The sequence below is a fragment of the Bombina bombina genome, chromosome 5 (genome assembly GCF_027579735.1).
Source record: "Bombina bombina isolate aBomBom1 chromosome 5, aBomBom1.pri, whole genome shotgun sequence".
Classification (NCBI taxonomy): Eukaryota; Metazoa; Chordata; class Amphibia; order Anura; family Bombinatoridae; genus Bombina; species Bombina bombina.
In genome coordinates, this window is record NC_069503.1 from 1065628589 (window position 1) to 1065649175 (window position 20587).

The window sequence follows — 20587 nt, forward strand, 5'->3', positions numbered from 1 at the left end:
AGCAAAGGGATTGATGTTCATGATAACCATAAGGCCAATTCCCTCCCTACATTGAATCACTGAAAAGTGAAGATCAAATTAACTGCAGCTAGAACCCAAACCTTCTGGTTGTAAAATGGCTAAGCTGTTCCTGTTAGCAGAGCAAGGAAATGGAATTGTAAAAAGAAGACAGAAACAGGCGCAGCCCGATTCAAGTGTAGCAAATTTTAATATAGGTAAGCGCACATAGACAAATGGCTACTTACAGAATAAAAAGTAAAAGTCGGCATTAAAAACGTGATCTCCAGACTTAGATTCCACTGGTGTAAGGAGGGTGTTCTCAAAGTGATATGGCACCCCAGCCGTAATGGAAAACCAAGTGTGGCACTTGCTGTAGGATAATCCTCAGTGATATTAAATAGACACAAGTTGTCTGTGTGGAACCAAAGTCCAACAGTTTCTGTCTTCTTTTTACAGTTCCACTATTTCCGGAAGTGATTGGCGAATACACATCTTCATACTACAGGCAGCGTCCACTCCTACATAATTTCAAGGACGGAAGACTTACTCCACACACATCACGTATCTCCGTTGGTACTACTTCCGGCTCAAGAGAGCAACCGGCTTTCACATACATCTGATTGACTTCAGGAACGTAAGCGCCCTTTTCTGTTTTGTTTTGTGTTCAAGGAAATGGAATAAATCCTTGATAAACTGACCTGTGTTAGAAATCTTCTCCTAGATAGATAATCTATTCAGCCAAAAAAATCTCCCTTGTGGATGAAACTCTTCTCCAGAATCATCTCCCATCCATGGGTTAGAAGATTGGACAAGACCTCTTAAAAAGAGAGTTTGCTCGAAGAAGGATGACACCTGAATCATATATTGTGATATTGTGCAGAAGATCACCATTGCAATACTCCAAGACCTAAAGGTCTTCCTAGGATGACAAGAATCAGAACTTTAGAAGATCCCAAATAATGGGAACAATAAATACACATCCTTCAGGACTATGTTCATTATAAACAGACCCTCTCAAACCAAAGGAGAATCCAAGGAAAATACCTAGATCCCGTTCCCAGACTGGGACTGGAACTATCACTCCCAAAGAGGAAGGCCCTGAACCCAGTTCAAGGAATACCTCTCATCATACTTAGATTGCACATACTCTATCTGCCCCTGGGAGGAATCTTAGAATCAACTAAGTATGGTTGGATTCCAACAAACATGACTGACCCTGCAGAAAGAGGAAAAGGAGAACATTCCTTCAGACTTACTCTTTTGACAAGTGGAATAATCTATTTCTCTTGTAAAGTCAGAGGATAATTCTGCCAGGCCTAGTCTGAACAAGGTCTCATCCTTGAAAAGAACTGCCAGAAGCGTGGATTTGGAGGCAACCTAAAAAGTTGAACCTGCAACTGCAGAACAATAAAGCTTAGGTTGTACCACTAAGCCATATATAGGCTTCTCAGCTGAGGTTTCAGCCACAATGCCCGGCGGGCTAGCACAGCAAGTCTAACCTAATTTTCCCCTCCTCATTGCACCTAATGCAAAGAGAATGACTGGGGGTTGTGGGAAGGGAAATGATCCTTAACAGCTTTGCTGTGGTGCTCTTTGCCTCCTTCTGCTGGCCAGGAGTGATATTCCCAACAGTAATTGATGATTCCGTGGACTCACTGTGTCTTAAGAAAGAAATCAAAATTTGCTTAATATTGCATGCTCTATCTGGACCATTAAAGAAAAAATGTGGGTTTAGTGTCCCTTTAAGACATTTTTAATAAAAATAAACAGAACAGCATGAAAGATGCCTAGTAGCTGCTAATCAGGTATAAAACAAATTCCAAACATTTCTGAGTGTTTACATATTCCGCAGAGTACAAACATGCTCTAACACACAATGACAATTTCCAGCAAGGTCCGACATTCTAGGATTGGATGCTGATATAAGCACAATGAGCAATCAAATCTCTGCAGCTCAGCTCTTTCATTAACTGGATTGCAGGCATTAAAAACAGCACAAAACCTCAAAACCGTAAAATGTTTCAGTTCTTTTGGAAGAAAATTATTAGATTTGTGGCTATAGATCAACCTTACAAAGCAAGTAAAATCTAGCACTTTAGAAGTAATTGAGTGAAACTGAAAGCAATAAGGGTATTAGATGCCATTAAAGATAGATAATCCCTTTATTACCCATTCCCCAGTTTTGCATAACCAACACAGTTATATTAATATACTTTTTACCTCTGTGATTATCTTGTATCTAAACATCTTTTGAAAGCCCCATGATTACATGACTTTTTATTTATTATCTATTGATTTGCATTTTAGCCAATTAGTGCTGTGTTGTGCACAACTCACCGGCATGAGCATAATGTTATCTATATGGCCCACATGAACTAGCAGTCTCCTGTTGTGAAAAGCTAATAAAAAAGCATGTGATAAGAGGCTGTCTCTAGTGGCTTAGAAACAGTCAGAAGTTATAAAGTATATTAATATAACAATATTGGTTGTGCAAAGTTGGGGAATGGGTAATAAATGCGTTATCTAACTTTTTAATAAATAACAATTTTAGCGTTGACTGTCCCTTTAAACCAGTGGTTCTATCTCTATCTATCTATTGGGTTCTTGTAAAACGCGGCTATTCACCCGTGAGGGTCTCAAGGCGCTGAGGGTTGCAGTTCAGTCGAAGAGCCAGGTCTTGAGGTCCTTTCTGAACTTAGTTAGGGCGGTAGCTTGTCTAAGGTGCAGCGGGAGGGTGTTCCAAGTCTTGGCAGCCAGGTGAGAGAAGGATCTGCCTCCCGCTGTGGTTTTCCTGATGCGGGGGATGACAGCGAGGGCTTGGTCGGCCGATCGAAGTTGTCTGGCAGGGGTGTAGAAGGTAAAGCGGTGGTTCAATTATTTGGGACCGACAAATCTGTTTAAAATTTAGGAGCCAGGCATTGGCATTTGTATATAGATATATTGAGAATAACCCAAAAAGGAATGAACCAGGGGTAAAATTCTAGGAGGCTGTGGCTCCCTGACTACTGGGTTTGTCGAGCCCTGTATGTAACAGTATTAAACAGTATGAGATTGTAATATAAAAAGTTCTAAATGGCTTTAGTTAAACAAAAAACTTTTTAATATACTTTTATTATTTATTTTGTCCCTTTTTCCTCTAATTTAACTTTGAAAATTGTTGGTTTTCTAAATTCCACAGAGCTTCTATAAAGTAATGGGAGTCGTCATGTTTGAACTTAAGTTGCCCCTTATCTGTTTCGTCTGCTGAAGACAATCAGGAACAGATATAAAACAGGCAAACAGGATCCACACAGCTTTGTTCAAACATGTGGTGCCCATTAATTTATAGAAACTAATTTATAGAACTAAACCTTTAAATTTATACTTTAAATATGTAAAAAAAATGCATCTACATATTATTCTAAGGCTAATGCTTTGAATATATAATTTTGTGTAGCATGTATTTACTTTTAACATCCCAGCAGCTAACATAGTAGGAAAATCAAATGTATATATACACACACTCACCGTATATATACACACACTCACCAGCCACTTTATTAGCTATACCTGTTCAATTGCTTGGAAACACAAATTGCTAATCAGCCAATCACATGGCAGCAAGTCAATGCATTACGGCATCTAGCCGTGGTGAAGACAACTTGCTAAATCGAGTATCAGAATGGGGAAGAAAGGTGATTTAAGTGACTTTGAACATGGCATGGTTGTTGGTGCCAGACGGGCTGGTCTGAGAATTTAAAAAACGGCTGAACTACTGGGATTTTCACACACAACCATCTCTAAGGTTTACAGAGAATGGTCCGAAAAAGAAAAAATATCTAGTGGGCGGCAGTTGTGTGGACAAAAATGCCTTGTTGATGTCAGAGGAGAATAGGCAGACTGGTTCGAGATGATAGAAAGGCAACAGTAACTCAAAAGAACACTCGTTACAGCCAAGGTATGGAGAATACCATTTCTGAACGCACAACACGTTGAACCTTGAAGCAGATGGGCTACAGCAGCAGAAGACCACAGCGGGTGTCACTCCTGTCAGCTAAGAACAGGAAACAAAGGCTACAATTCGCACAGACTCACCAAAATTGGACAACAGAAAATTGGAAAAACGTTGCCTGGTCTGATGAGTCTCGATCTCAGCTGCAACATTCAGATGGTAGGGTCAGAATTTGGCATAAACAACATGAAAGCATGGATCCATCTTGCCTTGTACCAACGATTCAAGCTGGTGGTGGTGGTGTAATGGTGTGGGAGATATTTTCTTGGGACAATTTGGGCCCCTTAGTATCAATTGAGCATCGTTTAAATGCCATGACCTACCTGAGTATTGTTGCTGACCATGTCCATCCCTTCATGAATACAGTGTACCATCTTCTGATGGCTACTTCCAGCAGAATAATGCACCATGTCGCAAAGCTCAAATCTTTTCAAACTGGTTTCTTGAACATGACAATGAGTTCACTGTACTCCAATGGCCTCCACAGTCACCAGATCTCAAACCAATAGAGCACCTTTGGGATGTGGTGGAACGGGAGATTTGCATCATGGATGTGCAGCCGACAAATCGGCAGCAACTGCGTGATGCTATCATGTCAATATGGACCAAAATCTCTGAGAAATGTTTTCAACACCTTGTTGAATCTATGCCACAAATAATTAAGGCAGTTCTGAAGGCAAAAGGGGGTCCAACCCTGTACTAGCAAGGTGTATCTAATAAAGTGGCCGGTGAGTGTGTGTGTAGATGAGAGAGAAAGGGAAAGAGAGAGAGAGAGAGAAAGGAAAAGAGAGAGAGAGAGAAAGGAAAAGAGAGAGAGAGAGAAAGGAAAAGAGAGAAAGGAAAAGAGAGAGAGAGAGAGAGAGAGAGAGAGAGAGAGAGAGAGAGAGAGAGAGAGAGAAAGGAAAAAAAGAGAAAGGAAAAGAGAGAGAGAGAGAAAGGAAAAAAAAGAGAGAGAGAGAGAGAAAGAAAGGAAAAGAGAGAGAGAAATGGAAAGAGAGAGAGAGAGAGAGAAAAGAGAGAGAGAAAAGAGAGAGGGAGAGAGAGGGAGAGAGAGAGGAAGATAGAGAGAGAAAGGAAAAAGAGAGAGAAAGGAAAAAGAGAGAGAAAGGAAAAAGAGAGAGAAAGAAAAAGAGAGAGATAAAGAAAAAGAAAGAGATAAAGAAAAAGAGAAAGTAAGAAAAAGAGAGAGAGAGAGAGAGAGAGAGAGAAAGAAAGAAAGAAAGAAAGAGAGAGAGAGAGAGAGAGAGAGAGAATGTGACACCTGATACCTCATATCTTTGAGCCCTAATAACTTTTTGTGCAAATTTTTTTATAATTTCATTTATATATAGCAAGCAATAAATATAATAATCAGAATTTTTACTAAAATAAAATGATTAATAGTAAAATTATAGGACGCATTATTTATTTATGTAATTACACTTGTGCATGCACGCTCGTGCACACACACTTCATTGTCACAGTGTTTATGCGAGTCAGTAAACTTATTAAAGTTCCAATAAAATAATTTTACTAAATATATATGCATAGCAAATAAGAACTGCATTGCAAAAGATTTATATGCAGAATATACGTTTTAAAATCAAATAACTTTTTTGCAAAGATCAGTTCAAGGATACACACTGTAAAAAGGTATTTTACTGCAACAGAAGGCAAAATAAAGAACAATTTCATATTGTTTTTTCTTTCTTTTTTATTAAACATTGTATTTGGGATTCAATTATATAATAAATAACCTTTAAGTATGTATTTAAAAAAAATAAAACATTAAAAAAAAATTGCGCCTTTAAAAGCATATTCACAAGATCACTCATTTGAAACGCAGTGGGAAGAACCAAAGGCAGCTGTGACTTTTGCTTCCAGTAAGTTAAAAAAAAAAAAAAAAAGTCCTTTTGATAGATATGAGAGAAAGAAAAAACAAAAATCAGATCTTTCCAAAGGTTGTCATATTTAATTGGGTTTTGTTGTGTCCAATGTTTGTCGTGTCCTAATATTTTCTCTGTCAGAATTGATTATGAGGTTTTGAAATGCAGCTGAAGTTCACTAAAGAACTACAATCTAAGTCAAAGCCAATTTACAACAAATATCCTGACAAGGGATGAGATAATGGCAATTTTTTGTTTTCACATTAAAACAGAATGATATATTTTTACCTTTGCTTACATATTTTGTGCATAGTATGAATAAAACCTATTAAAAAGTATCATAGCAAATGACAGAAAAGTGTCAGGTCTTACAGATTCTTAATATATTACAAAATGTCTAATTAAAAAGAAAAAAAGAAAAGACATTAAAAAAAATGAACACTTTTTGTCAAAAACAGAACAAACATAAAAAAAATTACATCTGTGCTTATGCCCTGAGACTTTATTGGGCACAGGTCCTGAACGAGAACACAAATTAGTACTAAAGATTTATGAATCGACAGGTGGCCTCTGAGGTGCAACTAAGTGGCCTTCTCAGCCGTCTCACAGTCCCATTGTTTGGCTTCCTGTCCTGCCTTTTAAGTGTGTCCCTTGTTTTATGTAGTCTGTTTTTATAGTTAATATTGTCTGCAGTGCAGTACTCCCACCACAGAGGGCACTGTGGATTATGATTTAACTTCATTGTCTCTAGTCTTTAGTTACTGTATGTAAATGATGCTCTAGTCTTCTTTACCTGTGCTGAGTGCTCATCTGTTATACTGAAGCTTAGTAATGTGTAGTCAGGTAAGGTGAGCCATGAGATGTGTAATACAAGGGTGGATAGACTAGAATGTAATGTGTAGTCAGGTAAGGGGGAACCATGAGATGTGTAATACAAGGGTGGGTAGACTAAAATGTAATGTGTAGTCAGGTAAGGGGGAACCATGAGATATGAAATACCAGGGCGGGTAGACTAGAATGTAATGTGTAATCAGGTAAGGGGGAACCATGAGATGTGTAATACAAGGGTGGGTAGACTAGAATGTAATGTGTAGTCAGGTAAGGGGGAACATGAGATGTGTAATACAAGGGTGGGTAGACTAGAATGTAATGTGTAGTGAGGTAAGGGGGAACATGAGATGTGTAACACAAGGGTGGGTAGACTAGAATGTAATGTGTAGTCAGGTAAGGGGGAACCATGAGATATACAATACCAGGGTGATTAGACTAGAATGTAATGTGTAGTCAGGTAAGGTAGAACATGAGATGTGTAATACAAGGGTGGGTACACTAGAATGTAATGTGTAGTCAGGTAAGGGGGAACCATGAGATATGAAATACCAGGGTGGGTAGACTAGAATGTAATGTATAGTCAGGTAAGGTGGAACATGAGATGTGTAATACAAGGGTGGGTAGACTAGAATGTAATGTGTAGTCAGGTAAGGGGGAATATGAGATGTGTAATACAAGGGTTGGTAGACTAGAATGTAATGTGTAGTCAGGTAAGGGGGAACTATGAGATATGTAATACAAGGGTGGGTAGGGTAGAATGTAATGTGTAGTCAGGTAAGGGGGAACCATGAGATGTGTAATACCAGGGTGGGTAGACTAGAATGTAATGTGTAGTCAGGTAAGGGGGAACCATGAGATGTGTAATACAAGGGTGGGTAGGGTAGAATGTAATGTGTAGTCAGGAAAGGGGGAACCCTGCAATGTGTAATACAAGGGTAGGTAGACTAGAATGTAATGTGAAGTCAGGTAAGGGGGAACCATGAGATGTGTAATACCAGGGTGGGTAGACTAGAATGTAATGTGTAGTCAGGTAAGGGGAACATGAGATGTGTAATACAAGGGTAGGTAGACTAGAATGTAATGTGTAGTCAGGTAAGAGGGAACCATGAGATATGAAATACCAGGGTGGGTAGACTAGAATGTAATGTGTAGTCAGGTAAGGGGGAACCATGAGATGTGTAATACCAGGGTGGGTAGACTAGAATGTAATGTGTAGTCAGGTAAGGGGGAACCATGAGATGTGTACTACAAGGGTGGATAGGGTAGAATGTAATGTGTAGTCAGGTAAGGGGGAACCATGAGATGTGTAATACAAGGGTGGGTAGACTAGAATGTAATGTGTGAGGAAGCAAGGAATGGCAATAGTGTTGCACAGTTTAGAACATGTGTAATTGTCTTTTATTAGCAGGGGATTAACACATCAGGCTCTTTATGTGCTGGGACTGGAATTCACAGATTATGAAAAAAATAAAATGGAGCATTTCTGTATCTATTAACCCACTGCCCACAATCACTGCCACAGCAAAGATCAGAAATGACTATTTACCTCACAAGATTCCACCTGCTTGTGAAACTTGCTGGCTTATTTTGGTATTTGCTGTAAAGTTATTCTTCCTATGCCAATTATGTGCTTGAGAGTAAGAGAGGTATGACGATTTAACCTGCACAAAGAAAATGCTCTAATATGTTAGGACACTGTTGCTTTCATATAACTATGTGTTTAAATCATGCAAAGGGATTAAACACAAAGTCACCTACAGGGCAGCAATGAGCTACTAGGAGCTTCCTGAACACATATGGTGAGCCAATGACAAAAGACAAATGTGTGTAGCCACCAATCAAAAACAGCTAGCTCCCAGTAGTGCATTTGTGCTGCTGAGGGTATGTACATATTCTTTTCAACAAAGGTACTCAAGAGAACAAAGTACATTTAATAATAAACATGAATTTAAAAATGACATGCTCTGTAATTTTACATGCTTGTGTGTTCAGGTGAATTGGAGTGGTCAGGGCTATACAAACCATACATGGGCGTGGCTATGCTCAAAAGTGTACCTTCAAATGTAGGCAACTATGCTTAGGTGAATGGTTGTGTGACAGCAGGGGGGTCAACTACTTCTGCAGGTTCCCTGCATGCAAAATATGTCTGTCCAGATAATCATGAATCGGTCCCAAAACTAGGGTAGTTGCACATAGATGTGCTTTTCACTGCAGCTTTATGCACCTACTGTTAACTTTGAAGATATTTTGGCAACGCAGGCGGTAGCCTTTATTTCATGACTCTAATCAATTCAAGGGATACTTGGTCAAATCCTCAAAAGGACCACTTACAGGTTATATCCATGTATGCCCCTAGGCTCATCAGTCAATGGTTGTTAAGATGGCTCCATTAGTGATCCTCATTTCCTGGCCGGTTAGAGGACTATGAGAATCAGAAGAACACTAAAGAACATTACTATCCAAACTGTGCTCCATAGAAACTTGGTGCAATCAAGAGTTTGCATCAAAAAAGGCTCCTCTGTATGGAAGTAATGTACAAGATGCAAGAAATCAGCACATTTACCTGTGTATACTTAGGATAAAATAGTACGGTTTGTAATAAAAGTTAAATTTGCCATGAAGGAAGCATTTTCCTTTGAGGATTATAAGTACAATTGGTTCCCCAATGCTCTAAAGTTCTTAAAGGGTTCTAAGTCTTAATTACATAGTGCCTTGTCTCTCTGTTGCATATAAACATTTTTTATTAATATAAGGTACAAAGTAATACTCTTACACAGGTTAAAAAAAACAGATACGGAGTATCTCATTACATATACAATAACATTAAGTGACTGATGAAACAATGGTTGCATAAACATCTGACAATAAAAAGAAATAACATGAAAAAAAGATGAAAAGGAGACACTTACCACGTGTGTTTGTTGCCATGTCAGCCACCTTCTGAAAAGCATCCAAAAAAGCAGCAGCTGCGACTACCGTGGTCCTAAGACAAAAAAAAACAGAGTAAATATGAGAATGTAAGGTCGCTGGGTAAGGCCCTCAACGCTAGTTATCTGCTCCATTACTCAAAAAGCAAGTCTTGACACTTCCATTCAGAGGACACTGCCAAAAATGTATTTTGTTGCTTACAAATAAAGACAAAAATAATATCCACACACTTGTGCCTCCATTAAATAACACAGAACACTCTTCTTAAAAGGACACAAAATCCAAAAAGCTTCAAGATTTAGACAGAGCATACAATATTAAAAAACTTTGTAATTTACTTAATTGATGAAATGTGATTCAATGTCTTAGCAGCAATGCACTACTGTGACCTACATGTGCAGCCACCTATCAGTAGCTAGCTCAAAGTACCGCACTGCTGTACCGCACCTAGGTATTATTTTAAACAAAGGATACCAAGAGAACGAAACAAATAAGATAATAGAAGTAAATTGGAAAGTTGTTTAAAATTACATACTCTATCCAAATCATAAAAGTTCAATTTCAACTGTATTGTGCCTTTAAAGTGCATGTAAAGTCAAGCTTGTTGCTCATCCTCATAGTGTGCATTGCAATAAAAAAAATGTACTTTAAGTCATGATTATTTCTAAATCGCACCTTAAAACGATATATATAGTTATTTACCTACTATTATTATACTCGATAACTCCGCCCGCCATTTTGTCCCTCATTTCGGCTTTGATTGACACTTCTATCATTAAATCTTGTTTTTCACCCCGGGGCGTTCAGCCCCTATTCTGACACGTCACGGGACGTTACTGCGCATGCGTGAACTACCCGATGACAGTTACAGAAGCAATGCGCGTCCACGACTTGCGCATGCGCAAAACTAAGGAGCAATCAGATGCCGCTGGTGATAGCATATGAATTTCGGAACGCATGCACATATTGCCCTGAAACTTGGAAACGCATGCGCAAATTGAGTCATGCTCGTGAATACACTTCTGAGCTACGTAATTGAGCATGCGGGACCGCTCTATAATGTAATGCAGGGCAAATACAGGAAGCACAGGATGGGAGGAGTTTAAAAATATAACGGAGGTAAGTTTAATTACCAAATATAGACAAGTATTATTATTATTATTTTTTTAAATATTGCGGTTTAACTAAAGAGTAGATTTGGAATTAGTAGGCAAGAGGAATTTAACAAAAATTTACATTCACTTTAAATAGTCTAACAATACACTACCCATTATCTAAATGAAATACTTGTATTAAAACATACTCTGCTTACCCATCATTAATAGTGCCCATTACTTTATAGCAACTAGATCTTTGCACTTATTTCTTAGCAAGTTCAACAACTTATATAATTTAAAAGATACATCTGCATATATTATTATCAAGCTAATCTTTACTTCAAATCCATCATCAAGTCTAGCATTTATTTAGTGTATAATGTCCCATTAAAATTCACCTAACACCTAAAAGTCACTAACTTTTCTGTGAACTCTACACATGGCTCCTAAAGCCATTCTCTTTTACATAAATTTATAAAACCTCTTACAGGCTTATCACAGGGGTTACTAAATTTTAAAGAATTTTTAGAAACCAAAAACTCATTTCAGCAGCCAAGCGAGGAGGTAATGTGAACAAACATATACATAGAATACTCCAAAACATTAGGAGCCAGAAGTGAAATCTCAGGCTCCCTGGATTTGTCAAGCTCTAATATAATATATATGTGAATGATCAGTGTAGGTAATGTATGCTGGGAAAAATATTTTTACTGAATTAAATGGCCATTATAGTAAAAAAAAATGATATACAGGTAGACCTCAGTTTACGCCGGGGTTAGGTTCCAGAAGGAATGGTTGTAAATCGAAACCGTTGTAAATTGAAACCCAGTTTATAATGTAAGTCAATGGGAAGTGGGGAGATAGGTTCCAGGCCCCTCTCAAAATTGTCATAAGTAACACCTAATGCATTATTTTTAAAGCTTTGAAATGAAGACTTTAAATGCTAAACAGCATTATAAACCTAATAAAATAATCACACAACACAGAATATATAATTAAACTAAGTTAAATGAACAAAAACATTTGCTAAACAGCATTATAAACCTAATGAAATAATCACACAACACAGACTTCACTTGCATTTTTCTGCAAAGAGTTCTTTCTATGCATTCCAATCTGGACTGGTTTATAGACAGGAAGATCTTGTTCCTTTGAAATCTGCTCGATAGCTCAGGTCTGGTTAAACTGATTAATTTCAGCTTGCTTGGCTTTGCTGCAACACAAGCAGACAGCTCCACCTACTGGCTATTTTAATAAATGCACTGCTTCTCAATGCTTTTCAATAGCAGTCACATGACTGGAAAAAAAGATTGTTATTCTGAAACGGTGTAAATTGAACTGTTGTAAAACGAGGGCCACCTGTACTCTATTCCGTTAGAGCATGACATTTTAAGACTAATCGACCATAGTCTACACTATTCACTGCATTGCAACAGATGTACATGAAAAATAAATGTTAATCATGCAAAGGGATTAAACACAAAGTGACCTCCAGGGCAGCAATCAACTACTGGGAGCTTCCTGAACACATATGGTGAGCCAATGACAAAAGACAAATGTGTGTAGCCACCAACCAATGTTTTAAATAATTTTAAACAATTTTGTTAACACAATTTGCATTGTTTTATAATCCGATGACACACCCCTTAAAAGTCTATTGAGAGTTTTTTAATTTATTATCTTATGTTTGCTATGGCCAATTAGGGATATAAATGAGCTCCTGCATATATCAAGCAAACAGCATGAAGCATGTAGGGTTCCACAGAATGTACTCTAGTCTCTGAGAAAAATTACTGCAAAAGCAGGCAAAATAAATTATAAAAGTTCATGCACATTTTTTTCACTATGTATAATTAAACATGCTGAGCCAGATTACGAATGTAGAGCAAAATATCGCTTGCGCAAGCGTAAAATTTGCACTCCACTCAGTAATAACAGCGCACGCAAACGTGTGCTGGTATTAAAAGTTAGGTGCAATGTGAACACAACCTCACGTTCACATTGCATGGAAGCTTTGCGCTCACGAGATCACGCTTCCATAGGCTCTAAAGGGAGCCTCGTTCTCATGCTGTGAGACACGGCATGATAACCTAATTGCAGTGAAGGGGTTAGGTCGCACAGGGATAGGCAGCAAATTGAAATATATATGTATATGAATATATAAATATATATTTATGTGTTTACACACATATTAACACAAATATAAACAGGCGTACCTCGAAGATATTGCGAGTTTGGTTCCAGACCACCGCAACAAAGCGAATATAGTCACACTAATTTTTTTGTTACCTTTGCATATAAAAGGTATATTTATACTATACTGTAGTCTATTAAGTGTACAATAGCATTATGTCTAAAAATAATAAAATAAATGTACATACCTTAATTAAAAAATACTCATACTGGGGGAACTTCCGAGAAGCGGCCATATTAGGTTGCATTATTCAGTGCTGCTCCAGCTCATGAGAGAATCAAATGCTGTGACCTATAGATATTGAGGCATGAAGGGTTTCTGCATCGCTTGAATTGTGTATTGAGCTGTTCTGCTGCCTGACTGTTCCGGAGACTACTGCGAGGAATGAGCTTCCGCAGACCAGAGTGGGTCATTGTCACGACCGACGCCAGTCTAGTGGGCTGGGGCGCGGTCTGGGAATCCCTGAAAGCTCAGGGACTATGGTCTCGGGAAGAGTCTCTTCTCCCGATAAACATTCTGGAACTAAGAGCGATCTTCAATGCTCTCAGGGCTTGGCCTCAGCTAGCAAAGGCCAGATTCATAAGATTCCAATCAGACAACATGACGACCGTTGCGTATATCAATCATCAGTGGGGAACAAGGAGTTCCCTGGCGATGAAAGAAGTGACCAAAATAATTAAATGGGCGGAGGATCACTCCTGCCACCTATCTGCGATCCACATCCCAGGCGTTTTATGCAGCGCCAAAAGTTCCAGGCTGATCGTAGGCATCTGCCCGCACATTCCTACCAGGTTGGTGAGAGGGTTTGGCTGTCCTCCTGCAACTTGAACCTTCGGATGCCTTCCAATAAACTGGCTCCCCATTATGTTGGTCCTTTTTGAATACTCCGACGGGTCAATCCTGTGGCCTACGCTCTTGACCTACCTCCTGCAATGCCCATCTCCAATGTTTTTCATGTCTCCCTCTTGAAACCATTGGTTTGTAATTGGTTTACCACTGTGTTGCCTCATCCTCGTCCTATCTCTGTTGACAACCATGAAGAATATGAGGTCAGCAGCATTGACTCTCGTATGTCCAGGGGCCTCGTACAGTATTTGGTTCACTGGAGGGGCTACAGTCCGGAGGAGCGTTCATGGGTTCCCTCCTCTGTTGTTCATGTTCCCGCTCTACTCCGTGCCTTCCATGCCAGTTTCCCCAAAAAGCCTTTTGTCCTCCTGCGGGGAGGGGTCATTGAGGGGAGGGTACTGTCAGGTTTTTTTCCTTCTTTGTTTGCCATGTGCTGCTGGCAGCCATTTTACTTACCTCTTACTGAATCTGGTGCAGAGTGTCTGATGCTGCTCATTTCCTGCACGTCCTCTTATGGCCGGACTGGTGTACATCATCCGTGTGAGACAGGTTGCAGTCTCAGTATTGTGATGTCATCACTTATTATTTAAAGGGTCTCTGATCAGTATGCTTTGCCCTTGCGTTGTCTCAGACCTGTTTGTGAGTTCCTGTTCCTGTGTATTAACTGGCTGTCTGACGTCCCTCCTGGTTCCTGACTCGGCTTGCCTGACTACTCGCTTTGGCTTCTGACTCAGTTTGTCTGACTACCAGCTCTGGCTTTGACTCCTGGCTTGTTATTTGACTTGTGGACTTTTTTATTAATTATTTGTTATTAATAAAAGGTGTGATTATTTTTGCACTTCTCGTCTCAGTCTGATCCCTGGCACCCTGACATAGTTGTTCTATATAGCCTTTGCAAAGGGAGTTTATTACTGTTATTCTTTGTTTGTTGTTTTTTTTATCTGACCAATTGTATGATAGCCTTGTGTTTCCTGTTCTGCTAACCCAGGTTACCTATTTAAGTTGTACTAGATGTATATTATCAACCACTATCTGGGTAATAGTGCATAGGCTCAGATCAGAGAAGCAATAAGTTTGTTTAGTGATATTACTAGTCTTCTGCATATGGTCCTAATATGCTGTCATAGTAATATATTATTTATCATATATACTAGCCAATGTTGGACAAGTTTGTACATGAAGGTAAACCACGAATATTAGCCTGTTTATGTTGATGATATATTATATTTTTTACAGCAATTAGAAAAATGTGTGCATATGCATATACTTCTCCTAGAAAACTACTATTTATCCAATGAATTGCTTTGCAGCAGTTGAGTCAGTCTGGACTGATATATTCTCTAGGAACAGCCATTCTCTGGATGACCTCCTAATATTTGTAGCAGAATTTAGCAATCATTTTAGGGCTCTGTTCCTTCCTGATAGCCATAGGTTTTATAACATATCCCATCATATTTGTTAATTGTTATCCTTACATTTTAATCTTAATGTTAGGACCCAAGATTTCCTCTGTTGAGTTATGTAAGCCGTGTTATGTCCATGAGTGACCCCTCTTGCACTGAGAGTAGCTTATGCTGAAGACTAAGGTTCCATTCATTTATGTTTACCCTTTTATTGAGATTTGTGTACAGTTGATATTTTTCTATAACATGGCTTAAGCTTTTACTTTGCTTGCTTAAAGTGAAGGTCAGTTTTGATGAATTAGTGCCCGGTTTTTAAAAATCCTATTAAAAACAAGGGCACTTTAATTCATGAAAATTGACATTTCACTCTTTTTCTTCAAAAACTTACCTTTTCATTCTGACAGCCGCTCCAGCGATTCCCACGGCAGTCAGAAGCCTATGCAGAAGTCAGAAATTATGAATCCGGCTTCCTCCAATCATGGCTTCCCCCCCCCCCCCCGGGGGAATCTTGGCTTACGACGGGCGGAGGAAGTGCTGGAGCGGCTGCCAGGATTAAAAGGTAAGTATGTACAATAGTTTTGGCATGTTTAGAGAGGTCCAAGAGTGGCCTGTGCAAGTTCAACAATATCCCCCACATGAGGTGTCTTACTGTGCTCAGAAGTCCAAAAGTGGCTTCTAATTGTTTGGGAATATGTTTTCTAAAACTAGCAGAAAAAAAAAAAAGTAAAAACTGAGGTGATGTATAACGTTTTATTTCTCATGTGTATGTAAAACAGTGCTATAAGAAGTACCTAGGCACTAGTTTAGTTTTGTCCTCAGAAACGGTTGTGTATATCATACAAGACGTTCACTTGTTAAAGGGCCATAATACCCAAATGTTTAAACACTTGAAAGTGATGCAGCATAGCTGTAAAAAGTGGACTAGAAAATATCACCTGAACATCTCTATGTAAAAAAGAAAGATATTTTACCTCAAAAGTTCCTCAGAAGCCACATCCCATTGTAAAGGATTTCTAAGCAGCATATTAGTATGTATGTCCTGGGACAGCTGAAAGGATGAGCCTCGTGCACTCTCATATTATTTCCCTATTCAGATTAGGGAAGTTTACAATGAAATCTCATGAGAGTTAAGTGAAATCTCATGAGATCACAGTAAAAAAGAGTTCATGACCTCAGCACTGCTGATGCAGATTGGCTGCTGTTCATTTCTTCATTTTTTTTTTTTTTTTTACCTGTAGCTGGGCAGTAACTGAGTATAACTTTTTACACAAAACTTACTCTGCTGAGCTGAGGAGATTGTGAGGTAAAATATCTTCCTTTTTTACATAGAGATGCTCAGGTGATATTTTCCTGTCAGCTTTTTACAGTAATACTGCATCAGTTTCAAGTGATTTAGCATATGAGTATTATGTCCCTTTAAGTTTGAAAAAATGCTGGTACTGCATACTGTCTCTTTGTATATGTGCAATGTTTATCTTAACAGCTCAATAAAAATTATTAAAAAAAATAAAATAAATAAAAATAACTCATGCTAACCGTCATCTGTGCCTTTAGTGAGTCATAATCTTTTTGCTGCTGGTGTGTATATGTGTGGATATGAGTATTTATTTATGTGTTTATATGTGTATATATGTGCTTGACACAGGGTTGCCACAAACCTTCAATTTGTAAAAAGAGCAATATCTGTGAAGCGCAATAAAACGAGGTATGCGTGTACGTATATAAGCATATACATATATAGTTACAGGGAACACACTTTAACCCCGCATAACTGCTTCTTGCAGTTATTATTAATAACTACACTACACTGTATTTTGGGGGCAATTGCTGGGTTTTTTATCACGCACCAATTTATGGGCACATTTTCCTGTTTATGGGAACATGCAATAAATTAGCGCTCCCCTTGTAATCTAGCCCTTTATGGGGAATTACATTTCGAGTGTAATGTCCCTTTAATAGCACCCTTCCAGTTCAGCTTCTCAATAAGCAGTCTTAGTTTACATACAAAGTAGTCGCTGACATGCTGCAATGTTCTGCATGATGCAGATAATAAACTTAAAAATGGCATACAGACTGAAAATATTTACAGTGACACGAAGTACATATTCACAATAACACCACAGGTTTAAAGCGGCTGTATTACAGCTTAGTCAAAATGTAAAAACATTATTCAAACAGCTGCAGACAGAGTGGCTGAAAAGAAGAGCAAATTAATGTCTTTTTTTCCTCTCTCTCTTCTCTAACCTAAATCAGCCTGAGCAACACAGCACTTATGTTTCTATGGCAACCGTTTTTCTTATCTTTTGTGGTGAGGTTCTGCTTCTCACAGAAACGAGCACCGTGGAATTGCTGTGTAGAAGGGATTGCGCATGAATGACGTCAGCCTTCATTCTCCTGTTGCACTTCAAAACTGTGAAATCTTAACACTTTCATTGACAAATATTCAGAAGTTGCCCTGCATCTGTGAATGAGGGTAGTTTTACATAAAAGCCTTCATCCTTAAAGGGCCATAAAACACAATTTTTTTTTAATCATGCTTTAGATAGAACATACAATTTTAAACAATTTTCCAATGTACTTCTATTATCAAATGTTCTTCTTTTATTATCCTTTGTTGAAAAGCAAAAAAGTAAGTTCAGGAGAGTGCATGAGTCTGCAACACTATATGGCAGCAGTTTTACAACAATGTTATACATTAGTAAGAGCACTAGATGGCAAGAGTGCTCAGACATGTGCACACTGCCTACCTAGATATCTCTTTAGCAAAGAATAAAATGAGAACGAAGAAAATGTAATAATAGAAGTAAATTGGAAACTTTTTTTTAAAAAAAGTATTCACTATCTGAATCATGAAAGTAAAAAAATTGGGTTTCATGTCCCTTTAAGGTGCTTCCCAAAATTTTTCATAAGCTTCTCTCTTTAGGTCCAATTTTCTAAATCCTGCCAGCATGGAGTGAATAAATCACATCGACCTTCGAATGGGTAGATCTCACTAAATTCTAAAAAAAATGGGGGATGAACCTTAAAGTCCGGGGGAGTGGGATCTGCCTCCCCTAGAAAGTTATAAAGCTCTCTGGAATGGAGACTCATGCAAAAAGGAGTGAATTTAACAGGGAGCATACAAAGCAGGTAACAGGTTTTTTTAAGTACAATTTAAATTGCATACATGTATCTTTCCATCAGCATATATTTAGCAAGATAAAGCAGGCAAGAACTGCAGTGGTTACATTTTAAGAGAATACAATGAAAACTGTAAGAGAACTTCAGAAACACTAAGAAATGCCCCTGTTCAGACCAGTCTCTGAAACTGTGAGACCTATTTTACATTAAAAAAAAAAAAAAAAAAATACAAAGCACATTTATACAAAGCATAATTTCTAGTTTGTTTTACAAATATTTATTTCTGTGTATTTTCAAATTCTGTTTTTTATTTAAATTACAATTTTTACAATGTATTATGAAATAACAATTCTAACATTAAACTTTAACAATATTTAAACTACTTAATTTATTGAGTGCTATACTGTATTACTGTGTTTTATGTCACCTGTGCCCTAGTTCAGATAATTTGTCCCACTGGTTTGCCCTTAGAACTGGAGTAGAAAAACACTGCTGCTTGTGTCTCTCCGTCATAAATGAATGTAGAAAATACCTCAGTGCAATACACAGGTGCCTCTCTACCATCCTGTGACGGACCCTGTAGTACTAATGGATCTTTCTAGATAATCTCACTTGATTGGAGGGCTTACTCAGGCGAACATTTCTAAAAAGATCCCTCAATGCTATAAGATCCTTCAGAGGATTCTCTAAGGGTAAATTTTACTTTGATTGCTGTGTAATTCACTAAGGGATGTAACCTACATTTCTATTTGTGAAGTAGATACACATTCATTACTGTACAGCACTCAATAGAATTAAATAGAGTAATAAAAGTGCAAAGTAAAAATTGTAATTCAACTGTCGAAAATGCTGGCAGTGCTGAACAGGGAAAATATACATGGTTTGACGATGATTCAAGGGCGATGTTTTAGAGAAAACAACTTAAAGGAACATGAAACCCAAAATATTTCTTTCATGATTCAGATACAAATTTTAAACGGTCCAATTTACTTCTATTATTTAATTTGCTTCATTCTTCAGATATCCTTTGTTAAAGAAATAGCAATGCACATGGGTGAGCCAATCACACGAGGCATCTATGTGCAGCCACCAATCAGCAGCTACTGAGCATATCTAGATATGCTTTTCAACAAAGGTAATCAAGAGAATGAAGCAAATTAGATAATAGAAGTAAATTGTAAAGTTGTTTAAAATTGCATGCTCTTTCTAAAGCATGAAAGAAAAAAAATTGGGTTTCATGTCCCTTTAAGTGTCAGAGAAGCCATGGTTCATGAGAAAATGAGGAGCAGTGGAAAGCATGATAAAGGGTTAAATATGTCAGCGATAATGTTAAAGGACCATTAAACACAGTACAATTGCATAATCAACAAGTGCGCCGTAAAGAGAATATGATGCACTTAGTCAGAATTTTAAATGGGCAGTAAAAAAATGTTAGACAAATTTCAAAATGTATTCCAATTTGCTGGCCCCCCTGTATCATGTGACAGCTATCGGCTAATCACAAACTCATATACGAATACACTGTGAACACTTTATCATGCTCAGTAGTAGCTGGGTCCTTAAAAGACAATTTGATAATATAAGTAAATTGGAAAGTCTCTTAAAACTGCATGCTTTATACTTTATTTTTTTTATTGTTTAAAAAGATAGAAAACGCCTTTAACTACCCATACCCCAGCTTTGTACAAGCAACATTGTTATAATAAAATACTTTATAACCTTTAAACCGCTAAATTGCAGACTGTTTGTTAGCCTCTTATCTCAGTACAATTTATCAGCTTTTCACAGCAAGTCAGTGCTTGTTCATGTGTGCCATATAGATAACATTATGCTCAATCCCGAGGAGTTATGAAGCTTCACTAATTGGCTAAAATGCAAGTTTGTAAGTAGCACTGAGATAAGGGTACAGTCTGCAGAGGTAAAAAGTATATTAATATAACAGTGTTGGTTATGCAAAACTGAGGAATGGGTAATAAAGAGATAATCTATCTTTTTAAACAATAAAACATTTCAGATAGACTGTGTCATTAATTTCAAGGCATAGTTTGCATAATAAGATTTCAAAAATAGGGGGTGCAGGTCCTGGGGGCATCTCTCTGTTGAAGCGAGTGATTTCGCACATCCGCCAAACTCTTCAGAGTAAAAGCTTCTCGGCTCCACTAGAAATAAAAAAGTCCAATGGTGTGTATGTACAAAGATGTCGGCGCGGTCACAGAAAACGGCTAGAATTCTTCTTATCAAAGAAACAGCTTTTTATTGTTGTGTACAGCTCAACGCGTTTCAACAATTAAATTGTCCTTCTCAAGAGCAAG

At 38.0% G+C, this 20587-nt stretch overlaps 1 protein-coding gene across 3 annotated transcripts in view; it reads right to left on the reverse strand.

Annotated features, from left to right (window-relative positions):
* The window catches only part of MTSS1 (MTSS I-BAR domain containing 1), a 358411-nt gene that overhangs the window by 241102 nt on the left and 96722 nt on the right, over window positions 1–20587 (reverse strand). For all 3 annotated transcript variants that reach the window (XM_053715346.1, XM_053715345.1, XM_053715344.1), the window contains exon 3: window positions 9597–9670. In XM_053715346.1, the coding sequence (XP_053571321.1) occupies window positions 9597–9670 (74 nt within the window). The remainder of the gene's footprint in view (window positions 1–9596; window positions 9671–20587) is intronic.